A 21,490-nucleotide genomic window follows, 5' to 3' on the forward strand; every position below is an offset into this window, starting at 1 on the left:
AGAGAGAGAGAGAGAGAGAGAGAGAGAGAGAGAGAGAGAGAATGTTGACTTGTGGTTGATTAGGCACAGATTTAACAACACAGTCCCTTGATTTTTCCTTGACTAACCTTAAACCGCCCTCCATACACACCCACACCCACACACACACACCCACACACACACACACACACACGCACACACATATCCATTTGCATTAACAGTATGACCGGTCCTGGCAGGGCTTTCCGTGGAATTGCTGAGAGAAAGCGGAGGAAAAGAGAGCTGGAGGCCACCGCACTGATGGAGAGGTACTGTTCACTGCGTGTGCTGTGCTGTGTCCTCGTGCTGTGAACCCCCTCTTCCCAAAACCACACACGTACTAATGTTAGTACATGTTAATACTAATGCTGCCCACTTCCAGACATTGTTTTGTGAACTTTCCTACTTCTAGATTTCAATCCATCTTTAAGAAGAAAAGGAGAAATATTTGAACAGGATTCCAATGAAGTGCATTTAAATGGATCAATCAAATGTCCTCACTTTTACAGAAAATACTCCCGTGATCACGAAGTTCTTTGGCACTGACAAAGCTCTAAAAACTTACAATATTCGTGTATGCCCTCATTTAGATTTTTCCACTTTTTCCTCTCCTTAATTTCCCTGTAGGTAATATGATGCTGTGTTTACAATGGTGTCCTTAAATCACCTTCAGCTCCCCTTAGTATCCGTCCACACACACTATTCCCACTGTGTCTAACAGGCTTAGGAATGCCAAGTTTAGTCAGGAACGCTTCAGAAGAACATGTTGAGTACATCGACTCTTGCGGTTTGTCATAACCTACATCCTCAGAAATAGAACAGGAGCCTTTCCTCTGCCAGCATAACTTGGTGGCAGTTATTTCAATTGGAGTTCAGTCCTGGTGTTATTCTGTTGTAGCGTTTGGCTCCTAAGCCAAGCTCCATGCTGCTGAATAAAACCACTCCAGCTGGCTTGATTAGCGCCACTTCAATTTGAAAGTGGTTCTTTGTTTCTTCCGACAAGCCAGGAGGGAGCAGAAGAACTTATTCAGCTAATGTATGACAATCTGCATTCTGTGTGTGAACAAATGAAATTTGTTCAACCAGGCAATTTTTCCAAAATCTACAAGAGCAGTGTAATTGAGTCAGTGAGAGGAATGAGGGCGTGATTATTTTGGGACCTATGCAGATAATGAGCTGTTGTGTATTTCTTATCCCTAACGTGCAGTGCTATCATTGGTGCTACTTCATTGTTTGAGTTACATTCCACATACCCTCTATTACTTTACTGAATATTAACAGTAGTGTTTTAACGGATCACAAAAATAATGGTTCGGATCGGATCATAAGATTTGAGTTGAACGGTTTTGTTAATTTTTTACCCAAAAAAAAGAAAAGAGACAAATATAAAACTGTAATTTTAGTTTTCAAACACTCCAGCATTACAGTGAACATGCATCTAAACATCCCATAAACATTCATTCATTATCTGTAACTGCTTATCCAATTCAGGGTTGCAGTGGGTCCAGAGCCTACCTGGAATCACTGGGCGCAAGGCAGGAATACACCTCGGAGGGGGCGCCAGTCCCTCACAGGGCAACACAGACACACACACACCTACGGACACCCTTGAGTCACCAATCCACCTACCAACGTGTGTTTTTGGACTGTGGCAGGAAACCGGAGCACCCGGAGGAAACCCACGCGGACACAGGGAGAACACACCAACTCCTCACAGACAGTCACCCAGAGAAAAATAATGGTTCGGATTGGATCATAAGATTTGAGTTGAACGGAACGGAATCCCAAATATGAAAGGGGCGGAGTCATGTAAATATAGCAGATGCCCTAAGTCCCAACTGGAATCCAGCCTCTAAAGTCCATGACAGAAGCTACAGTGCTTTGTGTGACTGCTTTTTTTTGTACATTTTCATGCAGTCTGGTTTTGAAATGGTGGTTGAGGAGAGTGATTGCAGGCCTTATCCTTATGAGTCTCCCCTGACTCACACAGACAGAACTCTGCTCTCCACTGACACGCCACAAACGGCATATTCCAGAGAGATGTTGCTGCAGGGGTTACAATCAGTTAGGTTTTTATTGTTTTATTCACACGCACATGGATTACCTTGACACACAAATGCTCAGTCTGTATATTTTTTCACTGCCTTGAGATGTAGACATGTATTACTATAAAACCATAACGACAGCAGAAAAAACACAATGTTATGGTTTAACTTCAGGCTGAAGACTAGGCAAGCCCTTAGTTCCATGTATTCCTCTAAACGCAAATCTGGAGAAATATGTCAAGCCAAATCAAATGCATCAAATATAGTCCTTTAATGTTTTTTAAAGTTAAAAACATTCAAAATAATAGAAATGCAATTTGCTTTGTCCTACAAAATTTTATTATTGGACATGAATGTGTTTATTATACTAAAGAATAAAAATTAAATCATAATGGAGTCAAAACTACCTTATAAAAATCAGCTTTGTATCACATGCTAGCTGCACATTATAAATTGTAAACATTTCATCTGTTAGTTTTTATTACCATAGTTAATATTTAGATATAATAAATACACTGTATGGACAAATGTACGTATGGTTCAATTCATTCCCATGGGCAGCACAGTGGTGCAGCAGGTAGTGTCGCAGTCACACAGCTCCAGGGATGTGGAGGTTGTTGGTTCGGTTCCCGCTCCGGGTGACTGTCTGTGAGGAGTTGGCGTGTTCTCCCCGTGTCCGCGTGGGTTTCCTCCGGGTGCTCCGGTTTCCTCCCACAGTCCAAAAACACACGTAGATAGGTGGATTGGCCACTCAAAAGTGTCCGTAGGTGTGAGTGTGTGTGTTGCCCTGTGAAGGACTGGCGCCCCCTCCAGGGTGTATTGCCACCTTGTGCCCAATGATTCCAGGTAGGATCTGGACCCACTGCGACCCTGAACTGGATAAGCGGTTACAGATAATGAATGAATGAATGAATTCAGTCCCATTGCCAAAGGTGTGAAAAAACAAACAAACAAACAAAAACAGCAACAAGCATCTAACCATGCATCCTGCCTTTAAAAAAAATAATTCTGTGATAACCATGTGTCAAGACTGGATGAATTTCTTCCAGAGTTTCTAGAGCTACATACGAGCGTTTGCGTGTGTTACTGTGTGTTTGGGTTCATGTAAGCGGATCAATAGTCCAATCAGATAAATCAAGACTCAGCACAATGACTCCTTCAATCAGTGTAACAGACCACACAACTGGACGACATCACTATTCCACATGGCAGCAGCTCATATGTGGCTGTCAGATTTCTACCTTTTGTAACTGCACAGCTTTAGAGGGCAACCATCCACCTCCCATATCTAGATGAGATGGATGATATGATATGAGGCAGATTCTGTTTTGATAATCACATGATGTAGCAATCCAGTAATATTGATGCATCTTTAAAGTGCGTTTTCTGTAATTGTCTTTGCATTTAATGAAATCAAAACATACTTTTATACATATTTGTTTACAAATGTTGTACAAATAAGAACACATTGCTACAAGTGCATGAAGAATATTAAAGCTGGAATAAACAAAAAATAAAAGGATTATAGCTTTATCAAATGCACAATTTAAAATAAATGGCAATAAATACCTTGGAAAAGTATGGCAATTTTATAATCAGCACAACAATGACTAGGCAAGTAAATAGTATAGCAATCACATTTTTAAAGTTCATCTGCATTCGTCAAATGTGCTGTGATATAGCGCCTTCTATTATTTACTTGTAACTTACATAAAAATGCCCAAACATTCACTCACTCATGTTTAACAAAAGACAAAAAAACATCAAAGTGTAACTATTCATTCTTTCCCATCACTGTGTCCTCATTATTCAGAAAATAGCTGTAGCATCACTGATCTTCAAGTATGAATTTGTCCACAGGTGTTATTTTGTGGCAGGGCACAGTGGCGCAACAGGTAGTGTCACTGTCACACAGCTCCATGGTCCTGGGGTTGTGGGTTTGAGCCCCGCTCTGTGTGACTGTCTGTGAGGAGTGCATTCTGCCTGTGTCTTTGTGGGTGTGCTCCTACGATCCAAAAACACATTTATAGGTAGATTGGCTGCTCAAAAGTGTCCATAGGTGTGAATGAATGTGAGTATGTGATGCCCTGTGATTGCCTCGTGCCCCCTCCAGGATGGGCTCCCGTGTTTCTCCTAGTGATTCCAAGTGTGCTCTACATCCACCCCGACCCCAAACTGGATTAGCGGTTACAGACAATGAATGAATGAATGAAGGATGAATGTTATTGTGTCTGGTTTGCTTTTTTTAGATGTGGAACCTTAATGGAACTGGCTTGTAAGGCACTTACTCATTCACTTACGTTAAAAGAAAAGCTCTAGATGTTATGTTCATATGTTATGTCATACCCCTGGTCGTATGCAGCCTAGAAGTTTTAAATTAACTCACAGTTTGCATTGTTTAACTTGCTAAAGGTCCTGAGTGGTTTTAGCTGGGGACTCAACAGCTAGAGGATGTTCTGATGTTTTAAAAAAAATGTTAAACACTACCAGATGCTCCCAAGCTCTTTTTTAGCTGCAGTGTTTGATTATATTTCATATCTGTTGTACCAAGGGGAATATATTACAGGGACTGTGAGCATCAGTTGATTAGTTTAAAAAAAGTATGTGGGTATGTGCTTGTGAGAATATGTTTAATGTTTTTACTCTAGGTGGTTGCAGATTTTCTAAGGGTATCAGGTATCAGTGCAGACTAGGAGACACTCTCACACAAGAATATCTCGGCATTAGTGGGATAAGTGTGTTGCAGGTGTTAGCAAGACTGTAGGCGGCTAAACATGAATATGTCAGACGTACAAACACATACACACACAGAGACACTGAGTCATCTCTCTATTTTAAACTGCCCCACTCCTTTTTCACAGCCACGAGTAAGGATCATTGACAGTTCGTCAGAGTGTTTAATTAGAAATGGATACTTGTGCAAAGACCTGCCACTCTTGAGTGCCTTTTTTAATCTTTGAAAGGTGTTAAAGGTTTGCACTTTTTTTTTCTTGCAACCTGACTTTAAAAGGACATAGAAAGGCATGGCTAACAATGGCACAGAGAACAGCATTTCTGCATCAGAACCCTGTCCATGATCAGGAGAAATGATCTTACTTTTGCAGTATTCTTCCATCTTGAGTCGCACAATGTACGGAAAGCTCTTAACATTATAACATTCCCGTTAAGGACTTCATGGAAGTGGTTTGTAATGAAATCACTTTTCACCAAATGCTCCACACAGGACGCAATTCAGTGCTTTGCATAAACTTTCAATATTTTTAATTCCTTATGTATTGTTTCACTCAAGGCTGACTTTGTGTTTTGATTAGAGGTTGTAACAATATGTGCCAGAAAATCTCAGAAGTAATCTCATAATATTCCTATATAAGGTGAGGCTGACCCTTGGTTTGATTTACGGTTGAGTTATGGTTTTCAGCTGGTTCTAAATGTTAGTTCTGTGCTGCTCTATTGACCCTGGAGCTGGTTTAAGGGAGGACAGTCCAGCTCCTCTACATATTGTACTCACTCTGGGACATGCTCTGTATCCATGGCAATACAATGCTAACTGCGCAGCTATAGAGAGATGGGGGTGCGGAAAGAAGGATGAGAGAGAGAGAGAGAGTGTGAGAGTAGTAGATGGCACGTATGAGAGAGGGATGCAGATTGGCTTTCTTTGATTGAGATCAAGGCTGTTTGTGAAGTGTTGTGTGTTTGTGTGTATGTTACTCTGGACAGCCAGCTGCAGTGGAAGAAAGCCTATTTAATAGACCTCATAATGTAAAGATGGGTAGTGAAGAGAATGAGTTTGGACAGAGCCATTTATCAAAGCCGTGCTGGAGTGATTGATGACCACAGATACTGTGTGTGTGTGTGTGTGTGTGTGAGGCAGGTTTCAGTAAATCTGCTTCAGTAGCAGGTAATCGAACACTCAAAAGGCACTGGAAGTTGGTAGATGAGGAACACAAAGAAACTGATGGACTGCAAAGGAGAGACTGGTTGAACACACTTTTGTTTATATTATTGTATAATAATGCAGAAAAAACTAGCACCTGTTTTTACTGTTTTTAGCTATGGACCATTAATTCATTATGTCATTCATTGCTGAAACCACAAAGGCAAGTCTTTGCAATTATTCAAAGTGGACCAAAACTAGCAGACATATTTGCACCAATCTGTCCAACTTTTGGCAAAGTTTGGGGCTCAGTTACAGTACTGGCACATGTGTGGGCCAAAGGTGGGGCGAATGTCATGTGCTGTGCTTGACTTGGGCTACAGCATATGTTTTGTGAGGCCACACGTGGGCCAAATGTTGATCTTGCCCATATTTGTTCTATAACACTACTCCTGAGTCAACAACGTCATTCAAAACCAAATGTGGGCCACAAAAGAGCCGCTGATCTGCCACATTTGGGCCAAACGTACCTAGCTATCTGTAAAGGAAACTCCAGCTGCCTTTTAAGTTGTGTCGAATTATATGAATATGAATCGTTATACCATGATATAATGCCTGAAATATAATCACTACACTTTGCTTACATTGAAATATAAGTATGTTTTTACCATCTCTTCAAAAGCACTTTGGAGATCATTAACTTCATATTTTTAGGTTACAAATATTTTACTCTGATGTAACTTCAAACACTCTTCCTTGTCTCTGATGAAGCTTGGCTGTGTCAGAGTGAATTGGAATGTTGTCTTTGAAATATTCCTCTGATTCTCTTTTCCCTGTGTGTTTGTGTTGCTGTTCTCTCTCTTTTTTGCTCTCTGAACTTTCACCCCTTTCCCAAATCCACCCCCACATCCACCCATAGAAATTTCCGGAAGCATCTGAGAATGGTTGGCAGCAGGAGGATGAAGGCCCAGAGTGAGTTGCTTCTTACTTTTATCTTTAAATGTGTATAAGGATTGCTCGAGTATTCAGCTCCATCTGTAATGTATTTACGCTCACTACAAGTTGCTCAGAATAACCTGTAACTGAAAATAAATCATCGAGTTGATTGAGTTTATTTTCAAGCTTAACAATGTCATAACAAAAACTTGTATCACTGAATGCTGAGCTGAAAAGGAAATCATTCTGTGAGGAAATGTGGATTCAGTGTATAGCTGTGAGATTAAATAACAGCCTAACGTTTGCTCCCTGCTTCTTACACAAACTTGTATTCTTTTAATCATGATACAGATGTTCATAGACTATTGTAGCATTTGGAGTCTTGCTCTAGGAATATTACTGGTGTTAGTCAACCACTATATTGCTGTTTCAGAAGGATAGATGTGCTGAATTTAAATCCCAAGTCTGACACAGTGAGCAGGCTTTTGCCAGATATCCAGCTCTAGTGTTTTAGCAAACTACAAAACTGTTCCAAGTCCTAATAATTTAAATGCAAATGGACTTACTTGGTAGTCCAGAGAGATTTGGTGTTTTTCTTAGTACCTACTAGCATTTTTCTCTTTTGATTCCTTATACACTGTACTATTATTTAAGCTATGCTAATTATTTTTACACCAGTATGAACAGGAAAGCATTGATGATGGTACTTTGAACATGAGTGACAACATCAGGCTTAATGAGACTGCTAGTTTCTGCAGGGCTTATATATATAAAGCAGAGAGAAAAGATACAAGGTTTTTATATGACACCTACTGCATATGTTATGATCTGCTCATGACATTAGCCTGAATGTTTCAAGGGTTTTAAGGTAACATCCATGCGGCTGTTTGAGGAGCTTGACAGTTTGATAGAAAAGCCTATCAGGGCACATCACTCCAGTAATCTCACTGACAAGAGTGGGATACAGCCAGCTGAGTGATGTGTGTGAGAGCAGGAGTGTGTGTGTGTGTGTGCCTGCTGAAGGGCAGTGTTTGTGATGCTCTCCTCCTCCGCTCCATTATTAGCATTCGCAGATCGCAAAGCGAAGAGCTTCAGCCGCTCCTGGAGTGATCCCACCCCCATCAAACCTGATCCACTACACGACTCCAGAGACAGTGAGTGTACACTCACGTGAACACGCACTACACACACATTTGTTTTGCGTTGTGGGACTGTTTTATAGACTTCTGTTGATTTTGTGAACTCTTATCCAGTCTTACCCAGTGTTGGCTTTGTGTGTCCTCACTGGTATTTGAGGCCTAAACTCCTAAACCAGAAGTGTTATAAAATACCACCATCTTTTCTAAACTGTACACATTTTTATGCACATTTAAGGACAACACAGTTTGTGTAACATTTAAGGAATTTAACCACATATGACACAAAATGTGTTGTTAAATGTCAAGGCATAGTTTCCCAAAACAGTCTTAGTGTTAACGTCATCCTAGTAGTATGTAAAGAAAAGTAGAAAGTATAAATTATGATAAACACACTGCCATTTAAGTATGAGCTAAGGCTGTTTTGGGAAACCCAGCTCATAGCATTTTTGACTGTGTATGTGCCTCTTAGTCTGTCTTGGCTGTTTTTGTCTCCCATCCTGTCTTTTATATATAAAAATAATGGGTTAAAAAACTCGATTGCTTCTATCTCTTAATTAGTCTTGTTCCTCACTCGCTCTGTTGCTTTATTCTTTCTTTCTCTCTCATTCCTTTCTCTCTCGTTCACTCTGTTAGGTGGAGACCTGCAGGCATCCTCTGGGACACTGGATGAAGAAGAGTATGATGATGTGGACTGGGAAGAAGAGAAGAAGCTGGAGCGCATAGCCTGTGAAGGCGATGACTTCATTCCTCCAAAAATTATGGTGAATACACCAAATCCAAGTTCTTTTATGGAAACCTTCTGAAATGTAGATTATGGAGTTGATATTTCTCTAAGAGTGCATTGAGAGAGTGCTGACATTGCCGTTATTTTGTGGCTTAAGAGTCTTATGTGAAGTGGCATGTTTTTATAACATGTCTTTTTTTAACCCTACTGAACCCTAGTCTGTACTGTGGAAGGCATAAATAGAGTACATTGGACTAGTTATTATATCCATCCATCCATTATCTGTAACCGCTTATCCAATTTAGGGTCGCGGGGGGTCCAGAGCCTACCTGGAATCATCGGGTGCAAGGCGGGAATACACCCTGGAGGGGACGCCAGTCCTTCACAGGGCAACACAGACACACACACATTCACACACTTTCGAGTCGCCAATCCACCTGCAACGTGTGTTTTTGGACTGTGGGAGGAAACCGGAGCACCTGGAGGAAACCCACGTGAACACACTAACTCCTCACAGACAGTCACCCGGAGCGGGAATCGAACCCACAACCTCCAGGCCCCTGGAGCTGTGTGACTGCGACACTACCTGCTGCGCCACCGTGCCGCCCCTAGTTATTATATACTCATTGAAAATCAACACAATATATAATTTGACCTGAGATATTCAAGTTTATACAAATGTGTACTGATTGTATTCAAGATGCTGTCTTTCCTATGTACTGATACAAACAGACTTGAGAGCTCTTTTGGAGTCAGCTTCACCAGTCATATTAATTGTACATCTTCTGCATAGCCAAAGCTACTCCTACACTGAATGTTATGCATTCAGCTATAGATACCCTGCTTGGAAAGATGTGGCCAAATGACATATAAAGGCCTTCTCTCTTTGAACAGAAAGCCTCTTTAATTGCACCCGGCTCCTTTGCCCACGGACAGGCTCATTGATTGGGGTCATGTTCACTCTTGTTCTTTGTGCAGCTGATTTCGTCCAAGGTTCCGAAGGCGGAGTATGTGCCCAACATCATACGCAGGAACGACCCCTCCATCATCCCCATTCTCTATGTAAGTCTTTCACCGGCCGCTATTATTCACGCAGATCAAAGAGTCTTTTGTCCTGACATGTTATGAAAGCTGCTTGGTAATGCAAATGCCCCTCTGACAGCAGGCCTTGTTATTTCAGAAAAGTTAGCAATGCAGATGATGCTTGTAAAGCTCCTGTAACTGTACTTGATCATAACAAGAGCATGGTGAATATTATTATTCTGGTGTTTTGATTTGATGGTGCTTCAAAGTAAAGTGTTAAAAAGTCAGTGGCTAGATTTAATTTATTTATTTATAGCCAGTAAAGTAGTTACTCATTTTTCTGGACATTTTATAAGGAGATTAGTTAATCAGTTCCATCAGGAAAGAAATATAAATGAAATAGCACAAGTTTTTAAAACTGGATTTCAAAACGATTATAATGCCATTTGGGCTCACTGCAATTGTTCTGCAAAAAAGCCTGGTAGACAATTGAAACTACCTATAAAGAGCACTTAAAGCTTTTATATTCAAGGGACAGTAAATAATCCAATGTAAAATCCAAAAAAAGAAAACCCTATGGGTTTGAATGGGGTGTGTAGCTGTCAACAAAAAACTATAACAAAGAATGCATTTGTTTTCATAGAACATATGACTATTTTAAAGCCCCTCATATAAAGGCCCTCAATGATGAGCCCCTCATTATATGGATCATAAAAAGCAGAAAATACAACCAACTTGTCAAATTCTGGAAGTGTGGAAAATACCCTGCAGATTTTGTTAACAAATTAAATCAGTTGACCGGAAATTAATTAAATGTGTAATACAGGCAAAGGACGGACATGTGACATCTGTGGTATATTATATTTCGTTTTTTTTTTTGTTCTAATGCTGAAAAATACAGTAACTGAAATTAAATTAATGAAGATATTTGACCTTTGCATGGGACATATTTTAAAAAAGTCTATATTTAATAATACTTTTAAAGGAAATTAGAGTAGTCACTTGTGCTGAGAAGTTATCAAAGTTATTGCCTTTGTCTCATCTGCTGTGCTTGTGTGTGTGTGTGTGTGTTCGCACGCAGGACCACGAGCACGCTACTTTTGATGATATACTGGGTGAGTGTCATTTACTGATGCTGTGTGTTTACTATATGATCTCACACTTATTCACAGTTCATCTAATGTAGGTGTATTTGCCTTTTGACGACTGACTCATTCTCTACTCCATCTCTTATTCTCTCTCCCTCTTTGTGCCATTCTTTTTTTTTTCTGCGTTTATTTGTATCTTTGTCTCTGCACCCAGAGGAGATTGAGAAGAAACTAAACGCCTACAGAAAAGGTTGCAAAATTTGGAACATGCTTATTTTCTGTCAGGTGAGCAGTGTGTTAATCTGTGCTTGTGTGTGTGAGTGTGTGTGCGCTTTATAACTAAATGATTCCCCACTAAATCCCCTAGGGAGGACCTGGACACCTCTATCTGCTGAAGAATAAAGTGGCTACATTTGCTAAAGTGGAGAAAGAGGAGGACATGATGCAGTGAGTTACTGCGGAAATCACAGATTCATGAATTTTCAAGTCTTTTATGCATTTTGGAATTTCTGCACAGTTCACAGACTATGCATTTAGAATAGTTTTATGTAGTAAGTGTAGCCATTGTAGCCTACTCAGATCCCTTCATAGTGTGTAGCCATAATGTCTACAACCCACTATAGCCATTTAATTGGTCAATAATGACCAGTGACTTTCATATATTATTATACATAATGGGGATAATTTTGATTTGGTGATCATCCAGAAAATATACATTTTAACCCTTTGTGTTTTAAAAATACCATTTATTCTACAAGGTAGTCCAGTCCTTGGGGCGGATTCCATTTAGTGTTATATGGAGAATAAACCTTCACAGCATTATGTTATCTATGGAGAATAAACACTGTGTACGTCCACAGTGGGTACACATTGAAGTAGTTTAATAGATGTCTAGAGATATTTGAGTGTTTAGTATTTTAAAAATATAAATAGTATAAAAATTAGAAAATGTAGCAAAATTTTATTATTATAAAATAATAATAATCCATCTAATAGTCGCACTGTGTGACAGATGTACAGTTGGACATAGAATATTATCTCTGTATGAGATGATTTCATGACTGTTAGTGTAACAGACAAAACTAAGACAATCTAAGGTTGTTTCAGAATTTTAAGTGTGTGTGTGTGTGTGTGTGTGTGTGTGTGTGTGTGTGTGTAGGTTCTGGAAGAAACTGGGCCGGCTGATGAGTTTGCTGAACCCTGAGCCCAATCTCATTCACATAATGGGCTGTTATGTGCTGGGCAATGCTAACGGAGAGAAGGTATCTATTATCAGTCTGCTTCCAAACATAATGCAGTGTGTGTTCAGCATTTCACCATCAGAGTTTCATTACAGTTCTCATTAACATTTGTAATTAAAGGTTAGTTTAAGCCAGGATATACAGACTATTCTAACATACAACCAAATAATCCTCAAATGACCTCAAACAACAAGCTTCTAACGCGTAGTGAGTGTGTGTATGAGACAGCAGGTGATGTGTTTCCAGAGATGAGAGTGACAAGCAGTTGCCATGTGAGTGACACACAGCTTGCCGCCCCCAACCTTCCCAGCCTTACCACCACACTGTTTATGCCTTTGCACTCTCTCTCTCTCTCTCTCTCTCTCTGTCTCTCTTTCTGTGTTGCTCATACATTCAGTAACACATGAACACACACTGACATGCAGTGATGCACAGTGACAGCTCCCTCTGGCCACACAGGCTTGGTGTAACTATTCATTGATATTAGCCTCTGAACTGGAAAATACATGTTGAATTTCAGAAATATACAATATCCAACATCTCCTAAGTCCAGCATAATAGCTACATTAATAAACATCTTAATTATTTGCTTCTCAGAGAAAAAAAAAATTAATTATACTCAGAACTAGATTATAATGAATCAGCCAAAAAGTTTGTGATGTTTGTTTCTACTGTTGCACTAGAACTCCTGGTATGTATATTAATGTTAGAAGTTGATTTTTTTTAATCTTTGCTTGTTTTTCATTGGTTTGATCAGAGTTCTGATAGAAAGTGACATTAATATTCATGTGTTTACTTTTGGGATTTAAAAAAAAAATTCAAACACATTCTTTACTTGTCAAATAAAAGCACTCCGTGGCCAAACAGAAGAATCAATAAAATATCAGAAATAGCTTAAAAGTTAAAACCAAGCTTTCCAGTGGTCAGTGATACAGGCTTTTTCTATTCGGTGGAACCGAAAGCATGTCTTTCACTCAAGCCAGACTGGAGCACTTTGGAACAGCTCTTTTCTCACATCACTACACACACTTCATAACAGTCTGCATTACCTCACACACCCATGTACCACTGCACTTACAACAGCTGAGCATTTCTCCTGACTCATCTCCACTCAGCTCACTGATCTAGAGAGAATGTGCAGTTTGAAGAGGGTAAGAAACAGAACCAGAGCTTGTTTTAGCTGTGTTTAGCACTTTTTCTTCCCTCTCCCTCCCACCTGCATTGCCCCTCTGGCCCAGTACAGGGAGGTGGAGAAATGGAAGATGTAGTAATCCTTCTAAAAATATATGCTGCTTCCACCAGGTGTGGCCAACTCTTCAGGGTTTGAGGTCAAGCTCAGCTTCTTTATTCTGTAGACACACTGCTTGCGTCAGATGAAAGCTGTGTATTCTCAGGCTCTTTTTGGAGAGCTGTGCCAAGCTATCAGCAGGTAGCCATATGTCTTGTGTATTTCTTTTTTTTTTTTACTGGAAATTCAATAAGGCTTTAACAAAAGCTAGTGCACATTATCCCTCTTAAGGGAGGGCTCCTCTTACTCTGCACATTGATCACAAAGACAGTCCAAATGCAGAGTTTGTATACTTCTGGGTGCTGTTGTGTATCAGAATGCATAAAAGTGCCATTGGTTTTGCTGGGAGTGTTTGAGATATAGGATTGTAAAAGAACAGTCAATTTCAGATGGTACCATGTTCTAGATTTTTATTTTATATTGTTAAGATATAGGGCTCATACCCCACATCTTGTACATGCTGTTGATAATGTTTATATGTAAATAATATAGGTTTGTGTTTGTTTATGTACCAAAAACAAGATTCATATTTTACATGAAACTTTATGCTTTTATTACAACTAAACAGAATATTCTTGATTTTTTGCTTTTAAAGGAACCCCGACTGGTAACACATGTAATGGGATTACTCAAAATTTTACAGAAATAAAAACAAAAAATTGTTGCTTTTTTGTGTGTGTTTGTAAAGTCCCACGACACATAGGTTGCCATTGTTTTTGTCATTGGGGCACACACTGGGTAGTGACGTCAAGTGGTTGTAGTGAACCTTTTTGAACAGGACAACTGTTCAGCTTTTCACTTTGAGCCAGAACGCAGCATTTCTGAAATCACTGACGACAACAGAAAAAAAAAAGACAAGCAGACACCTCAAGCACACAAGAGTGGGGCAAATCAACTGGTAATGTGGAAACTGTATGTAACAGAGAAACACTATACACCTACAGTTGTTTATCTGTATATGGCGATTGATCAGATTTTTTGTGAGAGCTAAGACTGTGCTCTCACTTTCAGGTTTCTTTAACGAGGCAGAAGCTGCTAACGGTAAACTTTGTCGGTTGATCGCCAGGAGAGAATCCAGTGTATGTTCATGATATTTGAGCGGTTCTCACTCCATATTCTGGGGCTTTAGGACTTCTTATGTGGATAAATTGTGACCACTGTATTATCTCCAGCCTCTCAGCTGTGGTATTATGAATTAATTAATTGCACGAATGAAGTGACGAGCGAAGCCACAGGGCTTTTGGAAGCTGTGTTCACCAACACATGGCTTCCCAAAACCTTTTCCAGTTTTATCTTGGGAAAAGCTGTGAAGACTAATACCGATCTTTTATTTGCCTTTTAACTGGAAACAACATACAACAGGTTGTTGGTCTTTTAGGTAATGTTCACTGCTTCCAATTTTATCACTGAGCAACCATTTGACGTTATCTACCCAACAGCCACTGCGCATCTGAAATGATGAGTTCATCCATATATCAGATGTGTGGGAATAAAGGCATTATTTTTCTAATTAAATAAATATTTTGGGTATTTTTTCTCCAAACATAAAAACATAAAACATTTCACTTTATTAAGGCCTTATATGTGATACCAGCTGGGGTTTTAAGACTAACTGTATATTACCTGTGTCCTAATTGTCGGATATGTGTTTAGAAACAGCACTGGTTGAATTATTAGTTTCTCCTTCAACATGAAGTGGTGAGGCTCAGCTGCTGTAGACTGAAGTAGTAGCAAATGAGTTGGATTCACCAAAACACAATTAATTTGGCCCTTGAATTTCAACCATTTCTACTTTACATGTATCTAAGCAGCTGGGATAGAAAACATGTAGAGGACTAGGGGAACAATCTGAATTCATCTTTTCAACTGTTTGTGGAGGGCTAGTCCTATTTGGTTTTAAAACATACCATGCCCTCTCACTTCCTTTAGTAAGTGAGCATATGTGTTATGTATATATGATGCTAATTTGAAGTTTGGCAGTGTGGTATCACTGAGAATAAGGGAAATGGAATTGGAAGATGAAGCAGGCTCACAGACATTATAGCAGACCCCCTTCAGGCAAAGGTCACCTATAATCCTTGTCAAAACAAGCAGCTTAACACTCTGTTGTTCCTCCCAATTTAGCTCCCTCTGCTCCACGGTGTACACTCACACATGCATTCCGCCTCCGCTTCCCTCAGGCTCGCAACAGCAGTGACAAGCATAGCCTTCTCAGATCCTGCAGATTTCACAGAATACTGTCGGCACTAAAGTTCAGATGTTTGGAGTTTAGGAACGCTCGTTTCTGTGGACAGCGAGAAAAACTCACATTTCCAGTTATCTCGTTGACATTCTTTTCAATCTGTATCTTACATTTATAACATTTGGCAGTCGCTCAGAATATTAGCTTTAGGTGTCTTACCCAAGGTCTCTAATAAACAGCATGATCTTCCTACCTAAGCTGGGATTCAGATCCCAGTTGTCTATGTGCAATGCAGTGGTGTTACCCACTATATTAGTACAACCATGTTTTGTTTTATTCATATGTAAAACAAGTACTTTCATGTTGTAGGACGTATGGGACACTGTACATTTAAGTGAAACCTAGTAATGATGTGTTCAGTCTAGAAGCTTGGTATTCTTTGATTTGGCAAAAAAAAAATAAAAAATCTTACCTAAGAGGCTATGTGCAATTTCAGCTTTAAAGTCTGAAAAGAGGGCACTCACACTAAGCTAGCACTTACTGTTTCCTGCTGCATGCATAGAAAAAGCTTTTCAAAACATGTACACTGACATTTTAGTTGTTTAGTGCTTCATTTTGTTTCAGTACATATGCAAGATAATGCAATCCTGCTGTTAAAGTAGTGATAACAGAAAACATGCAGTTTACTAAAAACTCTTGCACAGAACGTATTAACCTTACAGTCCTCAACATATTCCTTTGTGTTTATGGATGTCATGCACAAATAGAACATGGCTCTCAAACAGTAACTGAAAAATCTACTTAAAAAGTTAAAACATGCAGTTACTTGCATTGAAAAACTGACATCATGGAATAGCAACTCCAAGAAGCAAGATCTCTTCAGCAGCTCTCACTTTCTGAGTGAAAATTACAGATTGGAGAATGTTCAAATGAATATTTCAAGATTTTTGCTTGGTTTCTGCTTGAGAGAATGAACAATAACTCCCTCAATAGTGAAAGTAGTCAGAGCAGTTGTTGCACTTTGTGCAGTTGTGGATCATGAGCTACGTTTCAAACTTCCCTAAATTCTTGTAACATTAGGAAATGTGAGCTAGCATTTGCTTTAGATTCAAATGATCGAAATAAATTAGTTTACTTTTGGCACATATATTCATAAAAACAGCTCTCAGCTCATGACAAGAGTAATGGAGATTCTGCAGACTAGTGAAGGTGATTTGATGAAATGTGTGGAATACACATTTAAAAACCATAGAAAATGAGGATGTTCTAGTGTCTGGAGACTCTGGCATTAACAGGGATGTTGTGGTGTCATGTTCTGGGCTGATATCATCATTGATGAACTTAATGGCCCCTTTCATGTGCAAGGTTGAGTGAACCAAAGGAACTGTCCTGTATTCCACACTATAAAAATGGGCAAATATATAATAATGCTCAACACACTGTAAAGCCATATTGAACTTGATATGCCTGTGAGCTCTAAGGAATTTTCAGTGCAATGATACTAGCATATGTTTGTAATACTGAGAGGCAGAGGTGCAAAGGTCAGAAATAAGAGCAATTATTTACATTTTTTGCATGTATTTTCCCAAGGTCAGTTTAAAAAAATTCTTTAATGGCATGTTCCATGTGGATTGTGAGTCTGAAAAACAAACCTGAGCCAAATTGCGAGGGGCAGTCACAGTTGAGTTGCAAATCTGTTAAAGGACAAGTCACAGTTGAGTTATAAGTAAATTATGGACAAATCTGAATGCATTCTGGATCTTGGCGCTCAATTTAGTCGAGTTGCATTTCACTCAACATACAACTCAAGGCAAATGATTCAAAATGCTGTATGTAGTGTGAACTATTTTTACAGTAGATAAATACACAGAGAATTTTGATGAATATGTGTATGGATTATTATATCAATTTTTAAAATTCAAATAAATGAATTTCCACCTTCAGAAAGTTGAATTACAAAACACTCTTGCCTTTTTACAACTGAGATGTTGACTGTAGTTGATTATTCTCACTAAGCTTCAGTTCCTTTTTATTCACAGTCTGTTGATTTGCCAGGAATTGCGTTGGAGAATAAGTAAAAAGCAAAGTCAATTTGTTTTTTCCTTCAGCTGTTTCAGAACATCAAGCGGCTGATGAGACCATATGCTGTCGAGTTTAAGAGTCCTCTGGAACTGTCTGCGCAAGGTAAGTATGCACACACCTAGAGTTGGATTATACTCTCATAAAATTGTGTGGTGGTGCTCAGTCATCTCTGTTTAGAAGCTCTCCAGTATCCCCTCAGCTGTGGATAGTGGCAGTAAATGATGCTCATCCATCAGACGCTGGCAGACAGACAGAAACACAGTGGCACACACATGCCCATGCTGAACAAGACTTAAGACAGTGTGTACATTCCAAAACCCAGAAACAACGCGAATTTTGACCTTATCACACACTTCTCTACTCCACTGAATCTATTGATTTGTTGGTAATTACTCTTCAATTAAAGTCTCATTATCCTCCCCCACAGTCTGTATCTCTTTATTGGACCCAAGAGAGTTCTTTCATTTTCTCCCCCTCCTCCTTTCCTCTGCTTTTTTCACGTTCTCTCCCTGTTCCCCATGGACTCCCACACAGTGTGATCAGTTCTCTTGCTAGCCAGCTTAATTAGCACTGCTTTATATGGAGAACTGTATTTAAACAATGCTCAGAAATGAACAGTGCTCAGAATGAAGGTCTTTTTATTCTTCTTAGCATCTATAAGGTTTCACACAGCTCATTATTTTGCAGACTGCAGACACTGTAGAATGTGAAAGTTTAGTGTTCTTCAAATTTTGGGACAGGGAAGTCCTTAGACATCAAAAGTTTCTGCTTTAGATACTTCAGAGTTCCTAATCTAGTTTAATCTTGAGCTGTTGATACTTGACGGACTGTGAGGCATCTGAGCTGTGTCCTCTGGAGTGACTGAGCAGCATTCATTTGGAATGAGCTAAAATGGTGTTTGTGATCCAGAATTATCATCCTACATCAGGGCAGGACCTCTGTTAGTTTTTGTGGCAGAATGCCATCAAATCCTCACAGCAATGTTTGAACATCTAGGTGTTAGCCTCTCTAAAAAGTAAAAGCAGTTACTGCTGCAAATTGTCTGGAAATATTCTTTGTTTCAGCAAAATACTGAATTATTTTTATTATTATTTGAGGTGTCCACTAGCTCCATGTAATACATTGTGTATTATGAAAATGTCTTAATATTTCACGGTGAAAAAAAAATTCCTCCCATTATTGAAGAATGTTAAAACTATTGACTGCAAAAATGATTCTGAGAATGAAAAGCGCAGTTCTATTTTTCCTTCTAATGTTTTTGCAGGGAAGGAAATGATCGAGATGTATTTTGACTTCCGTCTGTTCCGTCTATGGAAGAGCCGGCAGCACTCAAAACTGCTGGATTACGATGACCTTTTGTGACCCAGAGTCCCCCATTTTAGTCAACCTTGAGAGGTGTGTAGCTTCATTTAGAGCCCACAGTGGCCACGTTCCCCTCTAGAGCCCTGGCCCAAATGCTCTGAGCTAGAGTAGAGGGAGGATGATGATGGTGAGGAAGGATCGAGGATGGATGAAGATGGCTGAAGTCACGCGGCTGATCGAACCCTCCACTCTCAGACGCAGATGAAGATATGGGAGATACGGCCATGTCCATAAGGTGCTGTTTGTGTACCCCATCTGTTTTGAACCATCAATGGCCGAGACGTCAACAAGGCGTCATTTATCTACAGTAGAGAAGACGGAATGAAGGAATGATTATACATGAGGTCTGGAAAAAAATGTGTCTACGACTAATAAGGATGCATTCACAGAAGGGACATGCTAACATTTCTATTGAGTAGCTGTGTTTGTAGTGAACAAACAGGGACTATTTATAAGCCTTCAAATTGTCTTTGGATTATCGGTATTTACATGTTCTTTGTCAGGAGGGAAAGTAGGAAAGGGAATACATATCATGTTTATAATATGTCCCATATTAATATATAGAGTACTGTAGTAGAGGAAGTCTTCTTGATACTTCGGAATATTGCACATTTTTTGTTTGTAAAGTGTTTTTTTTTTCTTGACTGTTTGAAGGAAAAACTCAGGTTTCATAAGCTTCACTGACCTCCTTCTGCAGAGAGAGAGAGAGAGAGAGAGAGAGAGAGAGAAAGAAAGTGAGAGAGAGCAAGTCTCAGCAGGAAGTCACTAAGAGTTGGCTAGATTGAGTCACCTGAACAAGAGGTCAGACAAAGTTAACCTTCTAACTGAGATGTTTTTCTGTGTGTATAAGATTTCCATAGAGTTACAACAGTATTTGAATTTTATAGTGTAGATCTCCAGGTGTCTTAACATAATTGCTTGTATAGTCTGAATTTGTCAGTGTTAAAAGTCCAAGGGGAGGAAGCCAGATTCGTAATATCTTCTTTTAGCTCTTGATAATACTTATCAATATACATTTTTCTTAATTTCTTTTTTCTAATTTCCTAATTTGCTGTTTCATGGATAGATAAAACTCAGCCGGACTAAAGAGTACACTACATCTTCCTCAGAGTGTACTGTGATCTATCTTTACAGTATCATTACAATATATAAATCATTTACTAGTTCAGAAATGTGTTGATCTATGACATTCTTGTTTTCCTATAAAGTTGCAACTCTGTCAAGTTGTTGAGAGAAAAAGATGAGATGATTTTTCACATTTAACACATTTAACAACAAAAGTAAAAGTGAAACTATCTTAGCAATAGTTCCTTTATAAACAGAAGCATTATCAAATGGTACTGTGATAGCTTTTAGGAAGTAAGAGATTTTATCTTTTTTTTTTTTTTTAAACCAAAACAGAAGGTAGTTCTTTCTGTGTACAGTTAGCGTCGGGCAGTATGTTACCATTATCACTATACATGACGTCACATGACAAACACATGCATGAGTACATCATGCATTATTACTGACCACTGAACAAATGCATGTATCATAGAATCCAAGATCTTTACTCACAAGTAGCTTTTTGGATGCCACTGTATATTTCCATTATAAGTTTACGAATTAACTCTTAAAGATGTTCAAATCTTGTTTATTTTTCACACAGTTAACATAATTTTAGGACTAGTTTTTCATAGCATAATATCCAGTTTATTTGATTCTGAAAATATTAATCATCATGCTTACGGATGCACTCATACTGTATAGTACTCAAGAATGTCTACATTACGTATTTAATAACACATTAAAATAAAATCCTGTTCTTCATAGACAGAGATGGATTGCAAATATTATCTGCAGACTGAACAGCAGACAGCTGCATGAACTCTGACTCCTTTCTAGTCTAATTCCAGCCTCATTTGTAGGTGGTTTCAAATCTAATCTTTGAACATAGGACTCAGTTTGACTTGTCAGATTGAAGTCATAGGATTTGTTTTCTTTAATATTCAGCCTAATAATTTAAGATAAAAAAAGTTTACTATTTTGCTATATTACTAATCATGATGTTGTATTTCAAGCATATCACACTCCCTGACATTAAGATTTTCAAAGTATTCTGTGAATGCAGAAATATACTTTCAAATGTGTGTGTGTGCATCAACTGTTCAGATAACTCGGGTGATCGAGCAGGGCCATTGAGATGTGACAGCTGTTTGTTGGGGTAGTGTTTGTATGTGGACAAACCACATACTGGCACAGGCTTTCCCTATGAGAGTGCGCACACACCATCTCAGCTCAAACTGAAATATTAATAACTCTGTATTTATTGTGCCGAGGCTGTTTTGCTTTATTTATTTATTTATATGAAGCAAAACACATGCTTGTGTGTATCTACTGTATTTCATGTTATTTCATTCTTAATGGGTCTGTCCTCTGCTTTATTGTCTCATTTGTTCTTGTACATTACTCCTTAGTGTTTACAAACTGATTTACTCCAAGCTACCTT

At 38.9% G+C, this 21,490-nt stretch overlaps 1 protein-coding gene across 1 annotated transcript in view; it reads left to right on the top strand.

Annotated features, from left to right (window-relative positions):
- Window positions 1-21,490, top strand: part of LOC136676368 (NMDA receptor synaptonuclear signaling and neuronal migration factor-like) — a 134,122-nt gene that overhangs the window by 25,489 nt on the left and 87,143 nt on the right. Inside the window, exons 7-17 of the mRNA XM_066653317.1 lie at window positions 219-287; window positions 6,857-6,909; window positions 7,938-8,027; window positions 8,646-8,773; window positions 9,715-9,798; window positions 10,841-10,874; window positions 11,062-11,132; window positions 11,215-11,294; window positions 12,007-12,109; window positions 17,667-17,742; window positions 18,905-19,803. Of these exons, the coding sequence (XP_066509414.1) occupies window positions 219-287; window positions 6,857-6,909; window positions 7,938-8,027; window positions 8,646-8,773; window positions 9,715-9,798; window positions 10,841-10,874; window positions 11,062-11,132; window positions 11,215-11,294; window positions 12,007-12,109; window positions 17,667-17,742; window positions 18,905-19,002 (886 nt within the window). The 3' untranslated portion in view covers window positions 19,003-19,803. The remainder of the gene's footprint in view (window positions 1-218; window positions 288-6,856; window positions 6,910-7,937; window positions 8,028-8,645; window positions 8,774-9,714; window positions 9,799-10,840; window positions 10,875-11,061; window positions 11,133-11,214; window positions 11,295-12,006; window positions 12,110-17,666; window positions 17,743-18,904; window positions 19,804-21,490) is intronic.

The sequence above is a fragment of the Hoplias malabaricus genome, chromosome X2, assembly GCF_029633855.1.
Source record: "Hoplias malabaricus isolate fHopMal1 chromosome X2, fHopMal1.hap1, whole genome shotgun sequence".
Lineage (NCBI taxonomy): Eukaryota > Metazoa > Chordata > Actinopteri > Characiformes > Erythrinidae > Hoplias > Hoplias malabaricus.